Raw genomic sequence first — 24,326 nt, 5'->3', positions numbered from 1 at the left:
ATTTAGTAAGTCATTGGAAAAGGATAATAATTATGTAGTTTGACTTTTAATAAGTGAAATATGAGAACACTTATGTTGTTGATTTGATAGGTTCGTATTATTATGGTGTAACATTTGATAGGTTAGTATTTTTATGGTGCATATATGATAGTCCATAGTTAAGGAATACTACCTAGAACAAACATTAAAAAAAAGGTAAATTAGAAGAACCGATGGCATCTACATCCATTTTGCAACAAATTAGCATAGTCAAGGCAAGCATCATAAGATAATAATGGATCAAAAGGACAACTTATAGGCCAACTTGTTTTTTCTCCCGTGTAGCAAAAGGGTGTGTACTCCCTCCGTCCGAGAATATAGCTACATTTAGCTACGTTTAGATTTTTTTAAAGTCAAATCTTTTCAATTTTAACTACAAATAGCAAAATAATTATATAGACAATAACATAAAAATGATGTTCCCTAGCCGCGCCTAGCTTTGAGCCCCACTGCTTGTTGCTCGGACGACAGGGATGAGTAGTGCAGCAAGCACGAGGCACTAGCGGTGGGTGGCGGCAGAGGCAGAGAGCAACGAGGGAGCGAGCGAATCTTCTGAACAAGAGATGAGGAGAAGAGATAAGGCAACAATTTTTCTATCTCACGTAGGCCCGTCTTGCAGTGGAATGATATTGATGTCAAGGATGCTACAAAGCTTAGTGAAGATTGCGGAGAGCAGTGAGAGGGTCTCTAACCTAGTGATTGGAGCACCTGAGTAGCATCTAGCAGATCTGGATTTGACTCCTTGTGGGAGCGAATTAAATTACTAAAAAAAGTCAAGGCTTCCCCTCCTGACTTTGTTAAAAAAAAAGATTGAGGAAAGGAGAGCCTATATGTTCATATAAAAAGATGCAGGTTATTTTTTATTTGTTCTTGATCAAACTTCTTCATCTTCGACTAAGTTTTTGGAACAGAGGGAGTAAAATATAAATTGATGGTTAAGTATAAACTAGACATGAGCATTTTGCGGGCTGGATCGAGCTCGAGCCAACAAAAAGTCTAGTTCATTTCGGGCCAAAAATTTGTGCCCACGAACAACCGATGGGCGTTGTCGGGCTGAGTTTTCGGGCCGGGCTCGCGTTAGGTCGGGCCGCCCGTTCTTTTTTAGTCGAAAAATAAATGAAATTAATTATTTGGACGGGCTCGGGCTGGCCCGATTTTTTTAAGCTTGGTTTCGCCGACCACGCCCGGCCTAGCGTGGGCAGGCCAAAGCTCATCGGGCTCAGTCTGGGCCCATGGGCCAGCCAGGCTGGGCTTAAAATGCTCGGGTCTAGTATAAACCAATGATTGAGTATATTTTTGGAAAGGAGGGGGTAAATTATAACCAGTGATTAAAGTCAGAATAAGACAACTGATACTAGCTGCGTGATTGCGTGGGCATCTAGTTTGAGTTAGTTGTTTAAAAAATTCCGTACAAGACAATATCTCATCTATGGCACCAACCAGCTGACTCAGGTGGTGTTTGGTAACACCCGCTAAAGTTTAGGGATGTTTGATACTAATTAGGAGTATTGAACGTATGCTAATTACAAAACTAATTGCACAAATAAAGTCTAATTCGTGAGACGAATCTATTAAGCCTAATTGGTCCATGATTTGACAATGTGGTGCTACAGTAAATATTTGCTAATGGTGGATTAATTAGGCTTAATAGATTCGTCTCGCGAATTAGACTCCATCTGTGCAATTAGTTTTGTAATTAGCTCATGTTTAGTCCTCCTAATTAGCATCCGAACAGACACTGCTAAAGTTTAGCACCTGGTATCCAAACACCCCCTCAACTGTTGGCGAGTCCTAGGAAATTGATATGTTAACAGAGAGCACAGTCGCAGTGTTGAAAACAATCTCCATGGCATCTCTTTTTTTTTAAAAAAAAAAAGAACATTGCACCCAAAATAAACACGCAAAACCCCGGGTTCAAAAGCCGACCCACATCTCTATTTGTTTACAGTTTTAACACCCACAACTTAAGTTTTTTTATCACCCTGACAATATTCACAAGACAACTTTGTTCTTGTTTGGCTTAAGAGGAGAGTATCGCACATTGGTTCGATCCACATTAGATTACAAGGCACCTAAGCAACGGTGAAGCAACAGAGCTAAACTATAGGCTTGGACAAAAGAGCTAAGTTGGACGATCAGGGTTGCAAGGAAGAATTTGGAAAGTTATAAAGGTTTCAAGTGCTAAACCGTAATGTGTCTAGATGCAGGTGAGTTTTTAGTAGGGATGCAAGAATTACAATGATATGCCACTTAGTTCATTTTATCAACTTTTTGGGTCAACCTAATAGCACAAAATATTTATACTCTCTCCATTCTCTTTTGATAGTACTATTTAATCTTGACACAATATATAACTAAGAAAAACAATCCTACCTACTCCCTCTGTCTCAAATTACTATTCGTTTTGGCTTTTTCTAGGTACATAGCTTTTGCTACGTATCTAGACATAGCATATATCTAGATGCATAGCAAAATCTGTGTATTTAGAAAAGTCAAAACAAATAGTAATTTGGGACGAAAGGAGTATCATTCTACTTATCATCTATATAATCATGCCTCTAACTAGTCCTCGTAAACAAGCGATTCATTAAGGCCTAGCCTTCTTGATGCCCATGTAGCCAATCTCGGTTGGAAGAACGAAGACTTCTGCATCGGACTCGAGACAACCATTAAGTGGATGGATGGTTGGACTGAATTAAGATTATCAAAAGAGAATTTTCAGATTTGAAAAATATGCCTTTCAAAAGCGAACGGAGGCAGTAACTTGCACTTCTAGTTTTTAGGAACCCTGATTTTGCATGAGGATCGTTGCAATCTTTTTTTTTCCTACAAATCGATATTTAAACAACTCTAGCTATAATGTTTCGGGAAAAAAAACAACTCTAGCTATAGATGCCATGCTCGTATATTTCCAAGACAATAAGGATAAAAGCACGTGAAAGCACAATGGAATATTAGAAGTGCTTATCCGATTGATAATCTTTAAAAAAAACCTCACACCTACCCAAGCATGTCAAACTTAGCTTGCTGTAGGAATAGACAGACTGAAAACAATTATTGTATTATTGCCGCCATGTTTTTTTTCTAACGTGATGTTAGACTAAAACAAGTTGCGGTGCCGTTTTTCTCGTTGCAGAGTCATGCCACTGTAGAGATAGAGAAAAAAGAAGAAGTCTGAGAAATAAAATATAGTTCCTCACGAAGAATGAATGCTGCCTGTTCTGGCCCTGGCCGTACCAAGCAGCGGCCATCCAGTTGTAATCTGGGGGCTCAAGTTTGTGACAGTCCTGGACCAAACCCCCGCATGCTGCAGCCCAGTTTCAGCCGATTGGGGTCCTCCCAAACAAGGAGTAGTAGTCTTAGCATACAGGATCCTCTACGAACAAGTTTTATTGGCAAGTGATATCTTCTTCACCGATCTGTCCATTATTTCTCTAAAGCATACAAGTAAAAAGGAGAATAAAATTACGAGTTTGCATAAGCTTATTGTGTTGGATGGAATGACAGCTTGCCGCCAAAACAAGCGGAGGGAAATAGGTCCATGTGGGGAACTGTTTGGCAGCAGTCACCACATTTCTAGCCCAAGCCATCCATGCTCCACTGCCCCAAAATAAGCTTCTTCCACTTCAAGCTCTAGTCCCTCTCGCACAGAAGCAGACGTCCTCTGCTTCCAATGCACGATGCATGTGGAAAATGCAGCCTTGCCCACCACTGGAGCCATTTCCATGTTAGGCGCATCACCTGCCCCTACTCCCGTGAAACTTCATCTACTCACCCCCCCCTGAAATCGAAGGAAACCTTTCTCTGCTCTCTCTCTCTCTCTCAAGATTATCCAACACGTATGTCGACTGCCTTTTTTTTTCTACCTGTGCATCTATCACTCTCACACACGCATACGTTGACACATACTAGCAAAGGGGGCAAGGGATCAATTATCAAGATGGATGTCCTTGTCATGGACAAAGTTGGCCATGCTTTTTTGGGGATGAAGGCTTGAAGGGGATCTTTGGCAAAGGATAATGCCAGTAAACTATGGTTATCTGTCATAACCCTCTTTTTTTCCTGGGGACTTGCATCCTGTTCATTGGGATCAAATCGCCCACCGATGCAGTGTAAGGACTTTTCCAGTGGTGCATGTGTGAAGTGTGAAATGTCAAATGTGACGGGTGGTGTGGTGTGTGTGTGTGTGTGTGAGCAAAGAGGCTGAGGTCTGAGGGTCAAAAAGGGCCCATGGCCTTCGCTGAGGTACTGTATTTTCCTCTCAGAGTCAGGGACTGAGATGCAAAGGGATGTGAAAAAAAGCTGCGTGTTTGTGTCTTGACAGCATACACCACTCCCCCCTTTTGGTCATCACGCAATCTCGAGGGGACATGGTACATAGGGCCCCGGTAGGTTCCAAGAGCGCATCTTCTGCTGGCAAGAATCCTTCCAACTGCAACCCAAAAAAAAGAAGAAATTCACTCTCTGAAGCCCGAACTCCCCCTCCAATTCCCATCAGAATAAAACCATAAGGTCACATTTCAGATGATTATTTTTGTACCCATCTGGAATTTAAATCAAATCAAAATCCCCTCGCTTTTGGCCCGTGGAGCGAAAATGACAGTTGAGGGGGGGCCGCCCGCCCGCCTGAGTCCTGACTGGTCCTTCACCGATCGCCACCCCGCTTGTCCGAGTCCGACTACGAGCCAAGCTGCATGGATTTTTGCTTGCAGGACGTCAAGTTCACGGTCAGGGAAAAGTTATTCCTCCTAGTATCCTATCCTACGTTGAGGTCTAGTTGGCTAAATTGGGAGATGCAAAAATACTGTGCTGGTACTGTAGCACACTGTAGCGTTTCGTTTGTATTTGTGAATTATTGTCCAAACATTGACTAATTAGGCTTAAAAGATTCGTCTCGCAAAGTACAACAAAACTGTGCAATTAGTTTTTAATTTCATCTATATTTAGTACTCCATGCATGTACCGCAAGTTTGATGTGATGAGAAATCTTCTTTTTGCCCGGTTCCTAGTACGTACTAGCAGTACTCCCTACTCCTACGACGACGAACATATCAAACGCGGATCCCACAGATTGCAGTTTAAGGGGGCGTTTTCTTCCCGTGTCTTATTTTTAGCATGTGTCACATCAAATGTTTAGATACTAATTAGGAGTAGTAAACGTAGACTATTTACAAAACCAGAATCTAAACGGCGAGACGAATCTATTAAGCCTAATTAAGCCTAATTAATCCATCATTAGCAAATATTTACTGTAGCAACACATTGTCAAATCATGGACTAATTAGGCTTAATAGATTCGTCTCGCCGTTTAGATTCGTCTTATGTAATGGGTTTTGTAAATAGTCTACGTTTAATACTCCTAATTAGTATCTAAACATTCGATGTGACGGGTGCTAAAGTTTAGCAAGTAGAAGAAAACAGACCGTAAGAGTCTAATCTTGGCATTGATCAGCGTGTACCGGAGCCGGGTTAATGCGGATCTGTCTGTGTGATCTAACACTGCTCCTACAGCTGTTAATTAATCTGGTCCCTGCCGCTGCCCAGAGGATTCAGAAGCTGCATCAGAGACAGGAGTGGCTACCGTACATGATTTTGGAAGGCAGTAATCTCACACAAGTTTAGTGCAGAATCATTTTCAAGCTGAATTTCGATGGCAACTGGAAGAATTTTTTTTTCCCGTGTGTTCCAAACGGGTCTAGATAGAAAAGAATCGTGATGTTTTTGTTGGTGTGCTTCATGTGAACCATAGCTTGGTTGATTAGACTGTTCAAGGCTCGTAGAGTGGTGGCCTCTCGACCTAGGCCCCTACACCGATATATCCTTCTCGCTCGTTCCCGGTGTACTTCGTAGCATCTACCTACTCACGTACAAAATCTCCCCGTTTCGTAGCGCGGATTTGCTGGAATTTATCAGTTCACATCCGCCGTAGAGGCTGCCGGCGTCACCCGTCAGTTTACTACTCCAGTTCTAACACGGTAAACGCGAGCGAGAGGCGAGGCTGGAGCAGGAGCCGTACCATGCCAAATTGCCAAACGCCAAGAAGAACAGTCCGTGTGCTGGAAGCGAGTCTGTGTGCGGGCATGAAGGAGACAGTTGGGATCAAATCGCCCCGCGCGGACCGGAGCACGAGCGGCGGAGGGGTCTCGCTAGTGTTTTCCGGGCCGGATTAAAACTGGTGCGGGCGAAATCGTGGACCACGGCCGCCCATGGCCATGCTAGCATGCTAGAGAGAGAGAGAGATCATTATTAGCTCTTTAAAATACTGGTAGTGTGATACTAGTAGCAATAGCAACCAAGACACAGTCGAGAGAGAGCGCGCGCGCGCGCGAGAGAGAGAGAGACAGAAGGGGAAGAGGGGAGGGGGGAAGTAGTATAAATTTTGGGCAGGTGTGGCTTCCCCATTCGGTGGTGGCCTGGCCTCACAAGTCACAGCCATACAGAGATCACACGCGCACACAGAGAGAGAGAGAGACCACGCGAGCCAAGCGAGGGTCGAGGGGAGAAGCAAACTAGAAGCTAGTAGCAGCTTAGGCTAGTGCTTAGCTGCTGCTTCTGCTTGCTAGCTCCTCCAATATTCTTGGCTAGGCTTCAGCTTCGCTTGCGAGCTCAGACGAGCCGAGCCAGCAGCTAGATAGCAAGCTCGCGGGCGGCCGCTGCCGCACCGTGCGAGCGAAGCAACCTCGCCCCGCGATCGCCGAGCTCGATCGATCGCCGCGGCGCGCCGGCCGGCCGGCGGCGAGCTGCGATGGAGGAGCAGCTCGGGCCCGTGGCGGTGACGCACCTGCTGCAGCACACGCTGCGGAGCCTCTGCACCGGCGACGCCCCGCAGTGGGTCTACGCCGTCTTCTGGCGCATCCTGCCCCGGAACTACCCGCCCCCCAAGTGCGCCTCCTCCTCTTGCTCTTGCTCTCCTCCTCCTCCTTCCTGCCGCTAATATCCCAGCTGCTAATGCGCATTCCAGCCGCGATTATTGCTTGTTGCCTAATGACCTGCGCGCTTGCTGACCAGATGGGATCTCCCTGGGGCAGCTTACGACCGGACCCGAGGCAACAGGAGGAACTGGTACACCCTGCACGCTCATCAACTTCTCATATTGCTGTCTCTTCTTCTCTGTTGCTCTGTGTGTATCCCAACTCCCGTGTGAACGCTCTTGCGATTGGTTTCGCCTAGGATCCTGGCGTGGGAGGACGGTTTCTGCAACTTCGCGGCGGCGGCGGCGGCAACCTCTGCCGCGTGCGGCGAAGAGGGGGCAGCGGCGGCGGTGGTTGCGTATGCCGGGGACTGCGAGGCAGCTGTGGCGCCGCAGGAGGCGGCGAAGCATCACCAGCAGCAGCAGCCGCAGGGGCTGCAGCCTGAGCTGTTCTTCAAGATGTCCCATGACATCTACAACTACGGCGAAGGGTAGGTGGCTGTCTGACTAGTCCACAGTTAATATAACCACGTATGGTTAGCAGCGTGCCGGTTGATCCTCCCCTCCCTGCTAATGATGGCTGGCTGGGCCCTTGCTCCTCCTGTTCTTGGTGCGGTTCACTGCTGCAGGCTGATAGGGAAAGTGGCGGCAGACCACAGCCACAAGTGGGTGTTCAAGGAGCCCCAGGAGAACGAGATCAACCTCATCTCCTCCTGGAGCAACCCTGCGGACTCTGTAAGCGCACCACCCTTACTTAACCCTAAGTAATTTCTTTAGGCTAGCAAATTACTGCCTTTCGAGCAAGATAAGTGAAGCTATGAATCGTGTTGAAGGTTGTTTTCGTTTTGCAGCATCCGAGGACGTGGGAGGCGCAGTTCCAGTCCGGAATCCAGGTGCACACTTTCAGGCCTTGACAAATCGCAATCCAGTCCCTCTCGATCGGAATCAGAGGCGGCAGCCGGCAGCTAGCTAGCTCTGCCGGCCTACCTCTGCTGCTCGCCAAGTCATGGCCAGCTAGCTGATGCTGCCATGCCATGTCCCTTTGGCCTGCGTGCGCTTTTCTTTCTTTCTTTTTTTCCCTATCGCTCATTCTTGACTTGCTCTGCAGACCATCGCCCTGATCGCTGTCAGGGAGGGCGTCGTGCAGCTCGGCTCCATGAAAAAGGTAGGCGCGCACACCACCCGCTCACCGGTCGTTTTCTCTCTGCCCTTCGATTTCTCTCGCAAAAACCAAGGCAGCATGTGCGTAGCAGTAGCATTGTATGCTTGTTGTATCGTGTCGTGTGATGTGGTATAGGCGTAGCGGCGTTTTCACCGTTGCGGCTGCCGTGCATGCATGCAGCCGCGTTGCACGCTCCCGGCTATGCGACGACGCTGACACGGCGTGTTGTTGTGTTGGGTTGGGACTCTTGATTGATGGGGGCGTTTGGGCGCGTCATGCAGGTGGCGGAGGACCTGAGCAACGTCGTGATGCTGCGCCGCAAGTTCGGGTACCTGGAGAGCATCCCGGGGGTGCTGCTGCCGCACCCGTCGTCCGCCGGCGTGTTCCCGGGCGGCGGGTGCGTGGGGCCGCCGCCGGACATCGCACCCGGGTGGCCGGGCATGATGCCGCCGCCCGCGGGGCCGCCGTTGGAGCTCTACGACCCCTACGGCGCCGCGGTGGCCGCCGCCGGGCCGGCCGCCGCGGCCGCGTCCATGCACATCATGCCGTCGATGAGCAGCCTCGAGGCGCTGCTCTCCAAGCTGCCCTCCGTCGTGCCGGCCCCGCAGATGACGCAGCCGCCAGCCGGACCCGCGCCCGGCGTCGCGCCGACGCCGGCCAACAAGGAGGAGGAGCCCGACGACTACGTGCAGTGCCACGGCGGCATGGACGTGGCGAGCAACGGCGCCGCCGGCGGCGAGAGCCCGAGCACGAGCGCCGCCGCCGCCGTTACCACCCCGATGTCGTCCTACTTCGTCAACGTGGGCAGCAGTAGTAACCCCGGCGAGGGGTTTTAGCTCGAGCAACGGTGCTAGCTAGCCCTTGGCTCTCGCAACCGCGCGCGCTCGCGTCTCTAGGCGCCGCAATGGCAACGGCAACGGCGACGGCGTGCTGGTTGTGCTAATCTTCTGTCTAGTGCTAAATCAATGTCATTAATCGTTATCACTATATGGTAATAGCACCAGTTAACCCAATCATTCTCCATTGTCGTCTTCTTCCTCTCCTCTTCTGTTCATGGCACCATTCGACGACCCACGACCCAGGCGGCCAATGGCCATTAGGTCAGATTCGTATATACGGACGTTTCCGGGCGACACTGACGTATTCGTACGTACGCGCGTATTGCGAGGTGACACCTGATGGAGGACACGGCAATGGCGTGGCCCCATCCTCCATTTCTCTGCGCGTACACGCACTCCTCCGTCCTCCGCGATGCGCTTTCGACCAAGCATTTGACCGCGCTCTCCCCTTGGGGCCCCGGCGCCCCTCGGCACCGAGACCCAACCAAGTGCGTCCTCCCCAATCATGCGCCCGGCGCCCAATGATTCCTTGACCTGCTTTCTTCGAGCCCGATCGAGCACGGCGATCTGGAGCTTTAGCTAGCCTGGACTGGACGTGATGATTCTTTCTAACCAGTGCCAAAACATGCATGCATGGTCACCCACCGAGCGAGCGATCGGGACGCCGGCACCGGTGCATGTGTAGTAGACGTAGACCACTAGCTAGGCCGCGATAGCGCACTGGTCACCCGCCGGTTTGTGCTCGTGATACATGTGGTCGAAAGGAGCGAGAGAGACGAGCGCCTATATATGCTGTATTGCTGTTTGCTCTCCACAGTACTAGGAGCCAGTCGCCGATCTCGAGGCTTATGCACAGGGTCCTTCCTGACGAGAGGCGTTAGGCTCTCGGCCAGGCACAGTAGCGACCCTGGAATTCGATCGAGATGACCGGCAGGCAGGCAGGCCGGCCGGCCGGTCGTCTGCGGCTAACTGCTAACGGCCGTATGTAGCAGCACTGCAGATTGCTGGCCGGGCGCAGCATCCGGGGCCTTGTTTAGTTGCTAAAGTTTGGAGGTACCAAATTACTGTTACAGCATTGTAGCACACTGTAGTGTTTCGTTTGTATTTGTGAATTATTGTCCAAACATTGACTAATTAGGCTTAAAAGATTTGTGTCGCAAAGTACAACAAAACTGTGTAATTAGTTTTTAATTTCGTCTACATTTAGTACTTCATGCATGTACCGCAAGTTTGATTGATGGGGAATCTTCTTTTTGCATAGTGCTAAAGTTAGGAGTTGGGGGTGACTAAACAAGGGCCGGGCTAGCTGAGCCTGCGTGCCCCAGCGCAACAGTCGCGCGCGTCGTCGCGGCCATAATCACTCGCCATGCCAGCAGGTGGAGAGGACACACGGGAACGAAGCCAACATTTCGCATTTTCGCGGCAGGCCGGCCTGGCAGTGAACTGCTTGTCACTGACTCGCTGCCCCCGCCGGCGCCTGCTGCTAACGGATCGCGTGGCGCTGTCGACGGCCTGGGCGCAGTAGGGCCGGCGCTGAAACTGTAGAATCCGGCCGGCCGGGGACGGGGGACGGCCGCGCGTGGCGTGCGTAGGGTGTTGGAGAGGAGTTTCAGGATTACAGGTTCCGTGATTCAGTCAATCGCAATGATCCCAGCGGTCGCTCTGGTCCCCCTCTGCCCACAGGGGAAATTTCCGGGCCCATGCGTGCTCATCATGGCCTGCATGCTCGCTCGATCGGCTTGGATTGGATGGCCGTCGTGGCCCGGCCTCGCGCACTCGCCGAACGGGTCTCGTCGGAGCCGCCGCCCGCCGCATCCCGCCGAAGCGAGCACGACGAGCGTGCGATCGGGCGGAGAGATCGAGCGTTGGAGGAGTTCGCGGCCGGCTCACGACACGCTCGCCACCAGGTGCTCCGTGCGCGCAGGTACGCGCTCGTGTCGTGTCCGTGGGGTTGGTTGGCTTCTCTCCCGAAGGGTCGCTCGTCGGAGTACAAAGAGAGTTGACCCCCGGGCGCGCGCCCGACATGCACGAGAAAAGATCCCGGCGATATCGTGAGCGCACGTTCCACGGAAAGGGCTCGCTCGCTCGGATCCTCTGCGCACGTTCGCCTGATCGATCAACCAGGACGCCCCCGGGCGCGTGCACCCGTGCCGCCCGTGCGCCCCGTTTGCACGTACGCGAGGCTGGCACGTGCGTGTGCCCTGTTTAACCACGTACGGACGACCGGACGTCGATCGCTAATTCGCTATGCTATCCATGACTTTTGACACAGGTAGGAGGACCCTGCATTGCCTCTGCGTCCGGCCGGCCGGCCGGCCGGCGCTATCGATCGACACGGCCGGCCGGCGTGGCAACTTGCATTGGTGGTCGGTGGTCGCGGGCGTACCGTACGCGTACCTCGTTGTATAGCTACAGAGCCGCTGAGAGCGATACGGCACGTGCCGCTGCCGGTGGCGCGGCATGGCGCGGTGGTGGGGAGGACGAGCGCGGCCCGCCCGGCGCCCGCAACGTTTTCGGCGAGGCGGCTGGACGCGCATGGCGCGCCGCGCGCGGGGCCGTGGTTGTCCTTGCCGCGGTACGGACCGGCGCGCGTCGGCGCGGAGCAATGATTACTTGATTAGAGACGGGGGGAGGTTTTCCCCGTGCGGTCGCGGCGGGTGCCGAGCGCGAGCGATCGGGTGGGGGCGCGGGGACGAGGCGGTGTGGCGGCGACGGGTTTGTTGGCACCCGGGGGCAGGATTTCGCCGTGATCCGCGTGATCATTGGGTGGTGTTTGGGTGCCTGCGCTGCTGGCGGCCGGTCGGGATACGCTGCGATGGCCGGAGCGACGGGAGGAGAGCATTGCGGCGTGCATGCGAGCGTGGTCGGCGCCTCGGGCCCTCGGCGGACGGCCGTTTGGTAATGGTACAGCCACGTTGGTACTCGGTAGTACGTAAGCTTTTAACGCGCCGACGAGGGATGCGGGGAACTTGCAGTAGCCGCAGTGGTCACTGTTTTAATTGTGCAAGAGCTTTTTTTTTAAAAAAAACAAATTGTGCAAGATCTCGACCGAAGGTGTAACACTACGAAATGTTTTTGAACGTAGCGTAGGAATAATTTTTTTTCCCTCAGGGAGTATGAAGAAGTAATTGTTGAGTCCGGAATACAGATGGGCCAGGAAAGCCCATGAAAATCTCACAGATGGTGAGATAGAGGCCCAGAAATGAAAGAACGGACCACAGTGTTGTGGGCTTGTGGCTTACGAGGGACGTCAAATTCAGGCCAGACTAGTCTAGTGCAATTAAACTCGTTTTTTTTTCACCCAAATCCTGACCTACTGCTAAAAAGTGCATGAAATATTCGAACAAAAAAAAAATGGATGGATGGTATTGATATGTCGTCGTTGATCGATGTTTCTTGATTTTTTTTTCTATTTGAATGGACTAAAATTAAAGTTGAGCTCTGACTACAGGTTAGACGTCTAAACTTGAGTTGGCTAAAATTAGCCATATCTTGTTTGAAGCTAGAGCTAATTTTTAGCCCATTTATTCGTAAAAGTCCATTCTATGCCTAGGGGAGCAGGAAAGAAAATGGTAAGATTTTAGTGGAAGAGTATTTTTGATATTTTTTGCATTTGTGTCTAGAATTAGCACCCATTAGTGGGAGGGTTAGTTTTTTGTTTTGTTTTTTTGGGGCAGGGGGAGGTGGTATTGCTCAGTCGCATCGAAATATTAACTGAGTTATATGTGTAATGTCTTGTCGTCCCACTTGGCAATGTTTCCAATTCCTACTCCTTACAATTGTGCTGTGCTAGCTAATTTTCACTTGTTGTCTGGTGGCCCGTTTCAAAAGAAATGAACTCATGGCGAATAATGGAAAACATTTAGAACATTTTTTATACATTGAAAAGTTGATTCATCTAAAGACTTCAAGTGAGATAAATAAGAATAAAATTGGCTGATACATTATAATGGCAACAATATGCAACTCAAGATAGAAAAATAAAATCTAAGTTGCACCACCACGAGAATCATGGCTGGCTCTACAGTTTCGAGGGCCTTAGGGCGAAATAGTTTGTATGGAAAAGGCTGAATATTATTTTCATTTGTAACACAATAAACATAGCACTACTACACTAAGTAAGAATTAACTAGTATGCTTACCTCTTAATTGTTTATGAACAATATCGATACTACAATAGGAAAACAGAAAAGACCATCGAGATATCTAGTATGCTTACCTCAAATAAAAACCAAACTCCAACAACTCCGTTGACAATAATGTTTTAGTTCTTCACAAAAAGAGGTAATGATAATGCCCAAGCCCAATGTCTGTTCTTAGAAAATAAACTCCTCTGGGCGGGCTTTCCAAGAATTAACCATGTCTTTTTTTTATCTCTTCCATCTTGTTCGCAATGATCATGTTGAATTGTAGGGCATGTTTGGTTTGTGATTTGATTAGCCAAACCAAAATTTCGCCATGCCAAACCAAAATTTGGTCATCTCAAATCCTGAGCAATGCTAAATCATGGGCATGCGGTGAGGGGCTTTTAATTTTGTGAGAACTAGGGTTGAAGCACCAGTTGATAGTCTCACAACTGGAGATACTTCCATCATGATACAAGTATGTTCTCGAGCTCAAATCAATCACATATGTGAATAAACTAAGCACAAGACTGTCCTTACACTCAGTGGCACCAATGCGAATAAATAACCTATCAATCAAACTGAGTAAACTAACACATATGTCCAATTCACTTCTCGTGTGAGTGTTCTTCGAGAATATATGGAACACAAACCCGCCATAATATTCTTCGTATGTCAAGTTCATGATAAAAATATATCTTTTTGGTTACTTGTATTATATAAGTATGGACTACAATTATGTCATAGCTATTCAAACCAACTAAGTGATGCATTTTATATATCATATTTATTCATCTTGTGATAGATATGCATATTTTCACCCTACCACTAATAGCTTTCATAAGTACAAACTACTTAGAAACAAGGATTTAGGTAACTTAAAATATTGTCTTTTAGACTTTACAAAGATTCTGAGGATGCAAAATTCAACAATAGCAAATTCATCCAATATGCAAAATAGATGAATTCTACGCACATGCTACTCTCCACTCTAGCAAACCAGTATTTCCAATATGGAGCCTATTAAGCTTCTAGTTAGTAGCTAATATGTGTTGACAAATGATAAATTTCCATCAAGAGAATAATTTGCTGAATGAATTTCCAATATGTGGTATGATATTATTTTGATCATATCAATGATAAATTATAAAAATGTGAGTGAACTTGCATAATAAGATCTATATGTTATCTCATTTGGTTTAGTTAAAATAATTATTGTATGGCCTGGAGTATCCACTTTGAGCATGTGTTCATTAATGTAATTTGCAGAGTATAAAAAAATGTGTTGTTTATTCAACTACTTCAAATCCTTCAGTGCAAAATGATATAGTATTTGTGCAAATCCAACGAAAAACAAACGAGGTCCACTTTATTAATAAAGGAACACCATAAACCAACTCTCGCTAAGCATTTATAACATGTCATGTACAAGGGTGAATATGCAATGTCATCAATCAAAGTATAAAAAAAAAATGCTAACACTTTCATCACTATTTATTACAAATTAGATTTGATAAAAAACAATTAGCTTGCCACTATGTCCAAAAATTAAGTAATAATTAATAGCTTACAAATAGTGATAGGTCAATAAATTTTATAAGATGTCCACTACATAAAATATATATCAAAGAAAACTCTCACGCCATGCCCCATAATAGCTATTCCGCCTCCTCTTGTGTTCACTAGAATCAGAAGTGTAGGCAAATTATTTACGATCACATGTGGTTATATGTAAACTCTATTATTGGCATGCACGTACAAGAAGAATTAATGGTATGAGTGGGTGGTGGACTCAGGGTTCTACCATTTCTTCTTATTTAATATAAGATATGCAAGAGATTTATATGTTCAAGAAAATATCTAAAATAATAAGTGTAAATGTACCAAACAATATAAACTTTCCCTTTCCTTTATTTTATATACTTTATATTTTTGCATATTATGATTGTAGAAATCTTCATACTTATGAATTGATTGTAGCTTTTCTTGTTGTGGAAGCTACATTCGAGTCCTTATCTCGACACTGAGGCTTGCATTTTTCTAGATTTATTCCATGATTTAACTGGCGCATTCATAAGTTTTCACCCTCCTTCGGTATTTATGTGTCAACCGTCAAGGGTGGAATAATGCAACCAAGATTTCGAACTCTATATGAGATGTATGTATGTTTGAATGAATGGATGGATGAACGAACGAACGAGCTAAGTAATAAATATTGAGTTTTCTAAAAACAATTGCCAGTCACTGAAGGAGGTGTTTCGACTTTCGCCTCATACCCCGCGTCAAGGGGGAGGGGCTTGAGACCCATGGGATTGGTACAAAACTGAAGCCACAAATCCGATAGCGCGTTCGAAATGTACGAGGACTGGCCGAGTCTTCCCATGGGAGTGAGGGCATTTCGGTCATTCCGCTCCTCGGCACGGGCCGGGTCTTCGTCTGCGTACACACGCCACGCTGGATTAGAGTTTTTTTTTTTAACATTACGCTGGATTAGAACTCGGCATTCATTCACAGCGAGAGAGGGAGAGAGAGAGAGAAGGAGAGGGGGAATAAAAAGGAGGGCGAGGCGGCGAGAGAGCGCTAGAGGCCAAGAGCTCAAGCTTCACGGCGAAACCCCACCTAGCGCCGCCCCCTCCCCTCCCCTCCCCGGCGTCCTCCTCGCGCTCCGATCCAAGATGGTGAGTCTCGAGTCTCTACCCCCATCACCTATCCTGGTCGTGCTATTCCCCCCGATCTCCTCCCCACTTTTTGTTAGATTTTTGGGTATCTGAATCGGCCCGTGCGGGAATCGCTGCCGTCGAGGTTCTTTTGTCCCTTCACGGTTTCGATTCGTGGGTTAACTTGTATAATCTGATGTGCGAAGTGTTGGAATCTGACCTATTTTTCAAAAGATAATATTGCTGATTTGGGTGCTATGTGCGCGCGCGCTGTGCAGTATAAGCTGGGGAGAGGAAACCGCGACAAGGTGCAGCAGTTCATGACCATAACTGGCGCCAGGTAAGGCTATGTGATTGGTGCTGGAATTTTATTTTGTATGTGGACTCTAGGGTCTCGAATTATTGTGGTCATTTGCAAGGTTGCTAGTAGCTTGGTTACATGGTTAGGTGGTTAAATGGTTGATGTGTTGGTCGAAATCTTAATGATACTGTGCATTCTCATCTTCAAATTGCAATACACTTGCTGCCGATCCATGTATGATATGCTTGTTCTGATCTAAGATGGATTTTAGTGCTTACCATAATATCGATGTTCCAAAATTTGGTACCTGTTCTGGTCCGTGTACCTTGTATCCAGTTCCCATACAGGGAGCCTGTGTTGTTTCTGTCTGCATTGTTTTGTATTTCATCTTATCTCCTGTAGGCATATACTTGCTAGGAATCTTACTAGCTTCGGAATACAAATTTCAAGTGTACTTGGTGCCTTGACATCTTGTTTTTAATAAATAATTATTTATGTTGGCGCTATAACATCACTTATTGTGGTTCCTCTACAATTTATAGATATCTAGTTGGCTAGATGAATTTCGATAGCTGGCAATTCTGAAATGATGTCTCTTTAGGCAAACTTCAATTTCGGTGCATAAGGCATTAAAATCAGGAATACAAAATACATGGTTGCCCCATGGCTCCAAACATCATTTCTGAATTGAGAAATGGTGTATGTTCAACTAATGGAGATTGAAGTTCATTTATCACAAATTTTGTAATCAATTTTTGTCATCCGATGCAGTGAGAAGGTTGCCCTTCAGGCACTGAAAGCTAGTGATTGGCACTTGGAAGGAGCTTTTGACTTCTTCTATAGCCAGCCTCAGATTTCTGCGGTCAATACTCGGCACCTTGAAGACATTTTCAATAGATACAAAGGTAACCATTTCCATTGCCTTACCTGATACATTTGGATGTTCCCAAGCTGTTATGCAGTATGAAGTACTACAATGTCCGTAACACATACATTAATCCTATTCTTCGTTTCTCTGCCCTGTTGTGATTTTTTGTTCAAATTAGGATTTCACAGTGTATTTTTATTTTTGTTGGCAGAACCTGATGCTGATATGATCATGGTGGAGGGAGTATCTCAACTTTGCAATGATCTGCAGGTGAGGAGAGCTATTTTCATCTGTAAATATACATTCACTTTTTACTCACTTGATTTCCGCTTCTTGGCATATGTAGTGCGTACTCCATTTTATTGCAAATAGAAAATGAAATTGGGACATTTACATGGTCTCTGAGGTAGCATTTTGATGTTATTTGCTATCTTAAATGTTTTTATATATTTTTTAAAAAGATACTATTCTGAAACTATATCCATGATAGATTCAGCTATACCAATTTCTTGTGCCAATCTACATACTCAGGCTAGGAATTTTCAATTAGCATGAACCCCAGGCAGCATATTTATTTATGCAATAGGATGTGCTACTTATTTTAGCAGTTTAGCAGACATCTATGCATTGGAAAAGGATTTGATTTTGTTTCAATTATTATGGTTTATTTGAATGTTGTGGAAGAGATAGATTATACTAGCATAGTATTGTTTTTGTTGACACCGATCAGATTTACTCAAATTTGGATTTGATTGGCTTTATAGTTTGTATATGTTGGCTTATTGGTTCATCGCTTTGTGCTTGTCTCTAGCAGATGATCTATACTGGATTATGATATGTGATTTGAGTTTGTAATGTCCATTTACTATTGTCTATATTTCATGGGGGGTTTTTAAAGCACAAATTTCTTTTATTTATATGGCTTTCCATTTATTTTGTCACGGGGAAAGTGCTTGTAAAATGTGCCTTTTGTTTAGTACATTATATTGCCTATTTTTGGTACCAACTTTCTATATATTGCTGATGCATGTATTTCATCTTTATTTCACAGGTGGATCCTCAGGATATTGTCATGGTATGTGCTTAGCTTCTTCTGAGCTGACCTTTTATTAAAGTTTTTTGCGAATTAGTTCTGTGGAAGATATAGTAGTGTAATCTGGTCCACCAGTGTTAGATTCGGTTCTGTTTGTGTTGCATGTAGTGCTTGCACAGAAAAAATTAAGTTTACAATGATATGCTTTTTCTACCTGTAAAAACCTTGTGGTAGAGCCTCCAGTTGAGAGGCTGCCCATCCAGGCTCATACCAGGTTGCTCTCAGGTTGTGTGAGTACATCTCAAAATGGGTTTGGTAGTCCCCTGTCTTAAGACAAAGCAAAGGAGACGTTTTCTCCCTGCTTGAGTTTCTTAATGCTTATTCTATCTATTTAATTTGACACTGCTATCTTTGGATCATTATTACTCTTAGTTATATAGTTCTGTGTGCTGTTAACAGCTTGTCATATCGTGGCACATGAAAGCCGCCACAATGTGTGAATTTACTCGCCAGGAATTCATTGGTGGACTGCAGTCAATTGGGTGAGTGCTGTTGGCAATCGTTATATTCCAATATGAAGTTGATCAGGATCCTGAATCGATCATTCATATAATTCTTTTAATAAGTTTAGTTGTTATTTGCAGGGTAGATTCAATTGAGAAATTTCGTGGAAAGTTACCATCATTACGAGCTGAGCTAAAAGATGACAGTGAGTTTCCTTTTTTTCAAGGAAAACTTCTCTACTATTGGAGTTTAGATGTGGCCTCTTGTTAGTTCAGAAAGTTATTCTGCAATGCGTAGAAAGTCTGCATTCATGGCAAAGGGTTTCCTTTTCTTTAGAATTAGATGTGTAGAGTGAAATGAGTTCCTTTTCTTTTCCATATCCAACCTGTGTGTTTACACTTTTCTCACCCAGATAAGTTTCGTGAGATCTACAACTTCGCGTTCACTTGGGCAAGGGAAAAGGTTAGCCTTAACTGCAGAATATTTTATCCAGTAGACACAGTGGCTATTCATATCTATTGGCTGTTGGCAGTTTTTTCTTCATAAAATAGTATACATATGCTGATATTTTCTATGCATCTTTTTTATCACATTCCCTTATTTGACAGGGTCAAAAGTCTCTCTCACTGGAGACTGCTATTGGAATGTGGCAGTTGCTATTTGCTGAAAGGAACTGGCCTCTTCTGGATCATTGGTGCCAGTTTTTACAGGTATAACTGAAGTCAGGTGGCTCCACTACTCTCATTCTCAAAGTCTATGGCGTCCTGCATCAGTGTTGCTCATCTTGAGTTCTTCCAATTTCAGGTTAGGCACAATAAAGCCATATCTAGAGACACATGGGCCCAGCTGCTGGAATTTGTAAAGGTACTTGTGTCCATTTTACCTCCCTTTCCTTGTATATGGAACTCCTGTTGTGGCCTGTGGTTAACATAGATGCCCAGTGTGAATGCTAGAGCATTTAGAACCCCTGCTTATGACGCCAGTCTAGCAGATAAATGTGATTGAGATTATTAAGAGGTAAATCCGTCCAATTGAGGTGGTTCGACTGTAGCTGACATCTAGGCCTGCAATCTGCATTTCTGAGGTCGAACTAGTTAAGCTAAAGCTTTGAACAGCTAATAAGTCGTTCATAAGCAACCTGCAGTCTTGTTCCTTGTCATTGTGTCTCCTTTTAGGCTCTAGGGGCTTCCATGATTTGCTTAGTTTTCCTCTCTTTTTTGCAAATTATTAAATTTTGTTTTCTTGCAGACAATCGATCCACAGCTATCCAACTACGACGACGAAGGTGCTTGGCCCTACCTCATAGATGAGTTTGTGGAGTACCTGACCGAGAACGGATTCGTTCAGCGCAAGAAGTGAACGACGATGGGGAGGCTCCGTTCTCCACCAAGCAATGGTTGGGCTGTACAAACATGATTCATCTCGGTCTATATGATGCCCAGGACCTGATGTTGGCACTCCTGCTCAATCCACCCGCCAAACTGTTTGGCATATCATTGCATGACTGAATTTGCTGATAAACGCGGAGAAAACGTAACTTAGCCTGGGAAGTGGTGGCTCTGAACCTGCGATCGTGAACTTATCGAAAAATGCAATCAAGAGTTTGGGACTCTGGTTAACGATATGATTTGTTTCAGATGTATCCCTGTCACCTATATAGTTCTACTATCCCTCATCCTGCCATGTCTTCTGTTTGTGTATTCTCCAGTCCACATCTTGCTGATCTATTTGCATTGTTGATTGGTGCTGTGCTCTTGGGGTCAGCTCTTTCTATCATTGGTGACAGACGAGGGGTTGGGTCAATTTACCAAGCATGCACGGCGGCTACCAGACACCGCCGGCCACCGTGCGGTGTGCGAACGGCGTCGGCGTACGCGTGCGAAACCAGGGTCAATTTACCGTGCGGTGGCCGGTGGGTGCAGCGTCGCGGTGGCGCTTTGCATAGTTGCGCTTAGTTTTAACTGGGTATCACATGGCCTTGGCCCATGGACGGGCTTGGCCGGCCTGTCCTTGTCCGTGCCCATTGGCCGGTGAGATTCAAGGACACCCACCTTTTTGTTAAACAACAACTGCTGACCTGCCAGCGTCACGAAAAGAAGAAGAAAATGCCGCGGATCTGCTGTGTATTTTATCTGTTGCTCCCGTCCGTGACGCAGGCATCTCGAATTCATGTAAAACAGTTTGACCTGCATTCATGAATTCGGCCAGTTCTGTTAGATGACGCTGTAGATTTCGTGAAAAGCGGTCATGATGACGAACATCAGTAAGGCCATTTGAGCTTGAACTGACGGGTTTCGGTCACAATACAGTTGTGGCCTAAACCATATATGCACCGACCGGCTGCCATTACCAACCATCGCTATGGACAGATAGGCTTTTGCAGAAGGTCCGCCCTTGGCACATAGGTCACTGCTTACAGCTTTTCAGAAATTCCCGGTGAAATTCAGGTCTGCTTTTGATATGTCGATGTAGAGTGAAATTCTCACCCATTTCCTTTGAAAAGCAGGCCTTTTGAAAGGCGTAGGCTGCAGCTTGGATTTGGTTGGTCCAAGTCCATTCTTGTTGCGGCACAGTGGACCGTGGCTGAGCCAGTCAACCCCCATAATCCACGAACAGTGCTCTTTGCCACCGGCAAACTTCTAGGCTTCTCCCATACATTCATGCGCCATTGGCTAATTGAGCTGCCGGTAACGCTACCGGAATTTGTCAGTGCGCTACTTTCTTCAAACTTAAGCCCTGCATCCATAACAAGCTAAGTGCAAGAGGAGAAGCTAAATTTAGGTCTCAAACTTTCCAGTAAGTAGTTTGCAAATAAAATAAGAGTAAATTGCAACCACCATACCACACAACAAACTTGTCAGGTGGGTGCAAATTGGTACAATCTTGTACAATAACTTTACAAATGGATGCAGATTAGTCCAAAAACTTGCAAAATGCTTAAATTAGTGCAATAACTTGGTAAATTAGTGCATCTGCAGTCCAAATGTTATAATGAGCGAATATTTGCTAATGTCAGGTTAAGATATATATTCGTGTTGGAATAAATTATTAAACATTATTTTACCATTGATATTCCTGTCACAGTGACAATGTATTTGGCAAGACTAAAACCTTGTGTTTAGAAAATTAATAATATATCTTCATATTAATTATTTTTATACAGTGATTTAATTTGACTAGGACTATTTAATTTCATATTCAATATTGATAAGTTCACCCTCACTGTTTTTTTACAGGTTTGATTATATTGCATTGTTAAGCTATAAAAAAGCTAATATGTTAATACATACTAATAATATCATTTAGGAATTTTGCATATGTATTTTCTAAAGCATCACGTACTTGTTTAAAAAGAAAAAAATTGATAAAATAACATAAACAAATGTGCTTCCATGTAGTTGTTGAATACATGAGCAGAAGGGCAAAAAAAAAAAACATAAGGTCCACATGGTCTCGCTTATGGACTCTAGTAGTATTTTAGTAATAACAATGGCGTAATTCTAAAATTTGATTCAATTTTAACTAATCAACAAATAATAGGTTATGTGCATAGTTGAGAAGCAATGGTCTGATCACTATCAAAAAAAATTATTGATAAAAATTAAGAATTATTGCGGGAATATACTTTGTTTAATAAGTTGTCGGTTTGGACTGTAGGTGCACCAATTTGCTAAGTTACCAGTCAAAATGAGAATTTTACAAGTTGTTGGACCAATATTAACCCACCTATCAAGTTATTATTCTAAATTAAGCATTTACAAGTTGTTCATTTGCACCCACCTACAAAGTTGTTGTATCGCGGATGCAATTTACTCATTGAAGAGTATCTTGACCCCCTAAGTGATTTTTTGTGGATTAATGATGCAAGCTTAAGTCTAATGAACTTTCAAGTGCATAAGCAGGTTTAAAAGGAATGATGGACATGGAGTACTTATGACTGACCCCTAAAAAAGGAAATGAATAGATAGAGGGCTTGAAGGCTAAATTTATTTATGGTTTGGATTGGAGTATAGGAATGCCGCACTATTAAGAGAGATGTGTAGCCATTGGTCTTTATGTTGAAAAAGATGCTCAAGATGATCTAACCAACCTATTAGAGACACCTTTGCACCTGCACATCACATGAGGATACTTAGAATGGTCCTAACATGAGAGCTCCAGATTTTTCTGAAGATTGTTCCGGAATATTTCGGAGATTCCAAAGTTTTCGAAAAATATTCCGGAAGTTTCTGGAGGACCAGAGTTTCCGGAAAATGTTCCGGAAGAGCACCTTATTCTTCGTCAAGCTGGTGATTTCGCTTTCGTTACTCTTGGAGCTTCAAGCTTCTAGCCGGCTAGGCGTTGCTCGTGGAGCATCCAAGGTTGTGGTTGCCTACGGAAAGTTGTATTACCCCGACAATTGAGTAAATGACTCTAGCTTGATCTTTGTGGTCGTTAGAGTAAGGAAAGTGGCTTAGGTGTGAAAAGCTCATCCTTTGTGGGTCCTCAACGGAGACGTAGGCTTCAAGGTGTGAAGCTGAACTCTGGTAAACAAATCCTTGGGTCTCTTGTGCTTGTTGTTCTTAATTTTGTTCATATTCAAGCATACAACATATTTCTAGGGTTTGTGCTTGATCTACTTTTCTAGAAAGTTTCCAGCTATTCTATCTTGTGCCAAAGACCTAGAATATCCTGTTGCTTAACCTATATATGGCGATTTATATTTGAGCAAGGCTTGCATAAGGTCGTAGTTCAAAGTTGTATTTCTCCGGAAATTCCGCAAGTTGCAGAATTTCTGGAACAATCTCCGTAAACTCCGAAAGTTGTTGATAAGCTTATTCGAAGTTGTGAAAAATTTTCAGGTTGGACTATTCACCCCTCTAGTCAACATTCTAGATCCTTTCACTCATAAAATAACATCTCAAACTATGATCATGAGTAACCAAGGGATGTATTCATGTATATTTTTAACCTACTTATCATTTATAGGCTTTTAATTTAGGAAAGTTATTTATGATCGTTTTGTTGTTTGGGTCCACCAAATAGCTAAAACTTGAGGGTACTAGGTTAAAATTCAGCACTTAGCTAGTCTTCCTTATTCTTCCTACATTTTTTTTCCATCCCAACGCCTCCACTCTCTCTCTCTCTCTGACAAGCATCTCCACCACGCGGATGGTCCTAGATTGTTTTCCTACTCTAACCTTGGCAACTCTCACCACCATATTTATTATATTAACTATGTTAAGTCAAGAACATAAGATATCAATATTATACTCATTGATGGTTGCCTTGCCATCTTGTCATACTCTCCCTATCTCCGCTATCTCGTCATAAACTCTTGCATCCGCTATCATACGCGGGGCTAGGCTACCGCTTCTATATTGATATTTTCCCCTCCAAAACCAAAATCAAAGGAGAGGGAGAAAGAATCTAACCCGAAATAAGAAATGAGAGCTCGCTAAAATAAGTATCTTTACTAACCCTAACCCTAATCTCGTTAGAGTTTTTTTTAAACAATCTCGCTAAAATTGGAGAAAGGTTAGAGTGAACCAGCACCAGCCCTCCCAAGGGCCGAAACCCAAATCGCAGTCGGCCGTCGCGGCACCCAGCCGGTCAGGCGGGCGGTCACGCTCTCACGTTACGCGCCCACGAGCCCCGTGCTCCACTGCTGACGTCACTGACATCGCGCCCCGCGCGTATGCGAGCGAGACCGGCCGCTCTGCCTGTGAACGAGCTCCTCGCCCCCGCGGCCGAAAGCGACGCGCACGCACCGCGAAAACTCCCAAACCCAAAAGCCACCGAGCCGCCACCGCACCATTCTTTCTGGCTGCCGTCGCTTTCGCCGCCCCAGCTCGTGCGCTTCCACCACTCCCCGCTCCCCACCCCGGCTCGCCACTCGCCACAGTGGCC

General features: G+C 45.5%; 2 protein-coding genes across 2 annotated transcripts; both read left to right on the top strand.

Annotated features, from left to right (window-relative positions):
- The first annotated feature begins 6,332 nt into the window (after positions 1-6,332).
- Positions 6,333-9,127, top strand: LOC101772424 (protein RICE SALT SENSITIVE 3). Its single transcript, XM_004965013.2, has 7 exons — positions 6,333-6,921; positions 7,048-7,101; positions 7,210-7,440; positions 7,579-7,684; positions 7,801-7,842; positions 8,058-8,114; positions 8,393-9,127. The coding sequence occupies exons 1-7, from the start codon at positions 6,785-6,787 to the stop codon at positions 8,945-8,947; spliced, it is 1,182 nt and encodes a 393-aa protein (XP_004965070.1). The 5' UTR covers positions 6,333-6,784; the 3' UTR covers positions 8,948-9,127.
- A 6,452-nt stretch (positions 9,128-15,579) lies between these two features.
- Positions 15,580-20,135, top strand: LOC101771737 (DCN1-like protein 2). Its single transcript, XM_004965011.4, has 11 exons — positions 15,580-15,752; positions 16,010-16,071; positions 16,804-16,937; positions 17,112-17,170; positions 17,952-17,975; positions 18,393-18,475; positions 18,578-18,642; positions 18,850-18,899; positions 19,046-19,147; positions 19,242-19,301; positions 19,686-20,135. The coding sequence occupies exons 1-11, from the start codon at positions 15,750-15,752 to the stop codon at positions 19,794-19,796; spliced, it is 753 nt and encodes a 250-aa protein (XP_004965068.2). The 5' UTR covers positions 15,580-15,749; the 3' UTR covers positions 19,797-20,135.
- Positions 20,136-24,326: the final 4,191 nt, after the last annotated feature.

This window comes from Setaria italica, chromosome IV, assembly GCF_000263155.2.
Source record: "Setaria italica strain Yugu1 chromosome IV, Setaria_italica_v2.0, whole genome shotgun sequence".
NCBI lineage: Eukaryota > Viridiplantae > Streptophyta > Magnoliopsida > Poales > Poaceae > Setaria > Setaria italica.
Note: the sequence above shows the minus strand (reverse complement) of the source record. Positions and strands in the feature narration are given on the sequence as shown.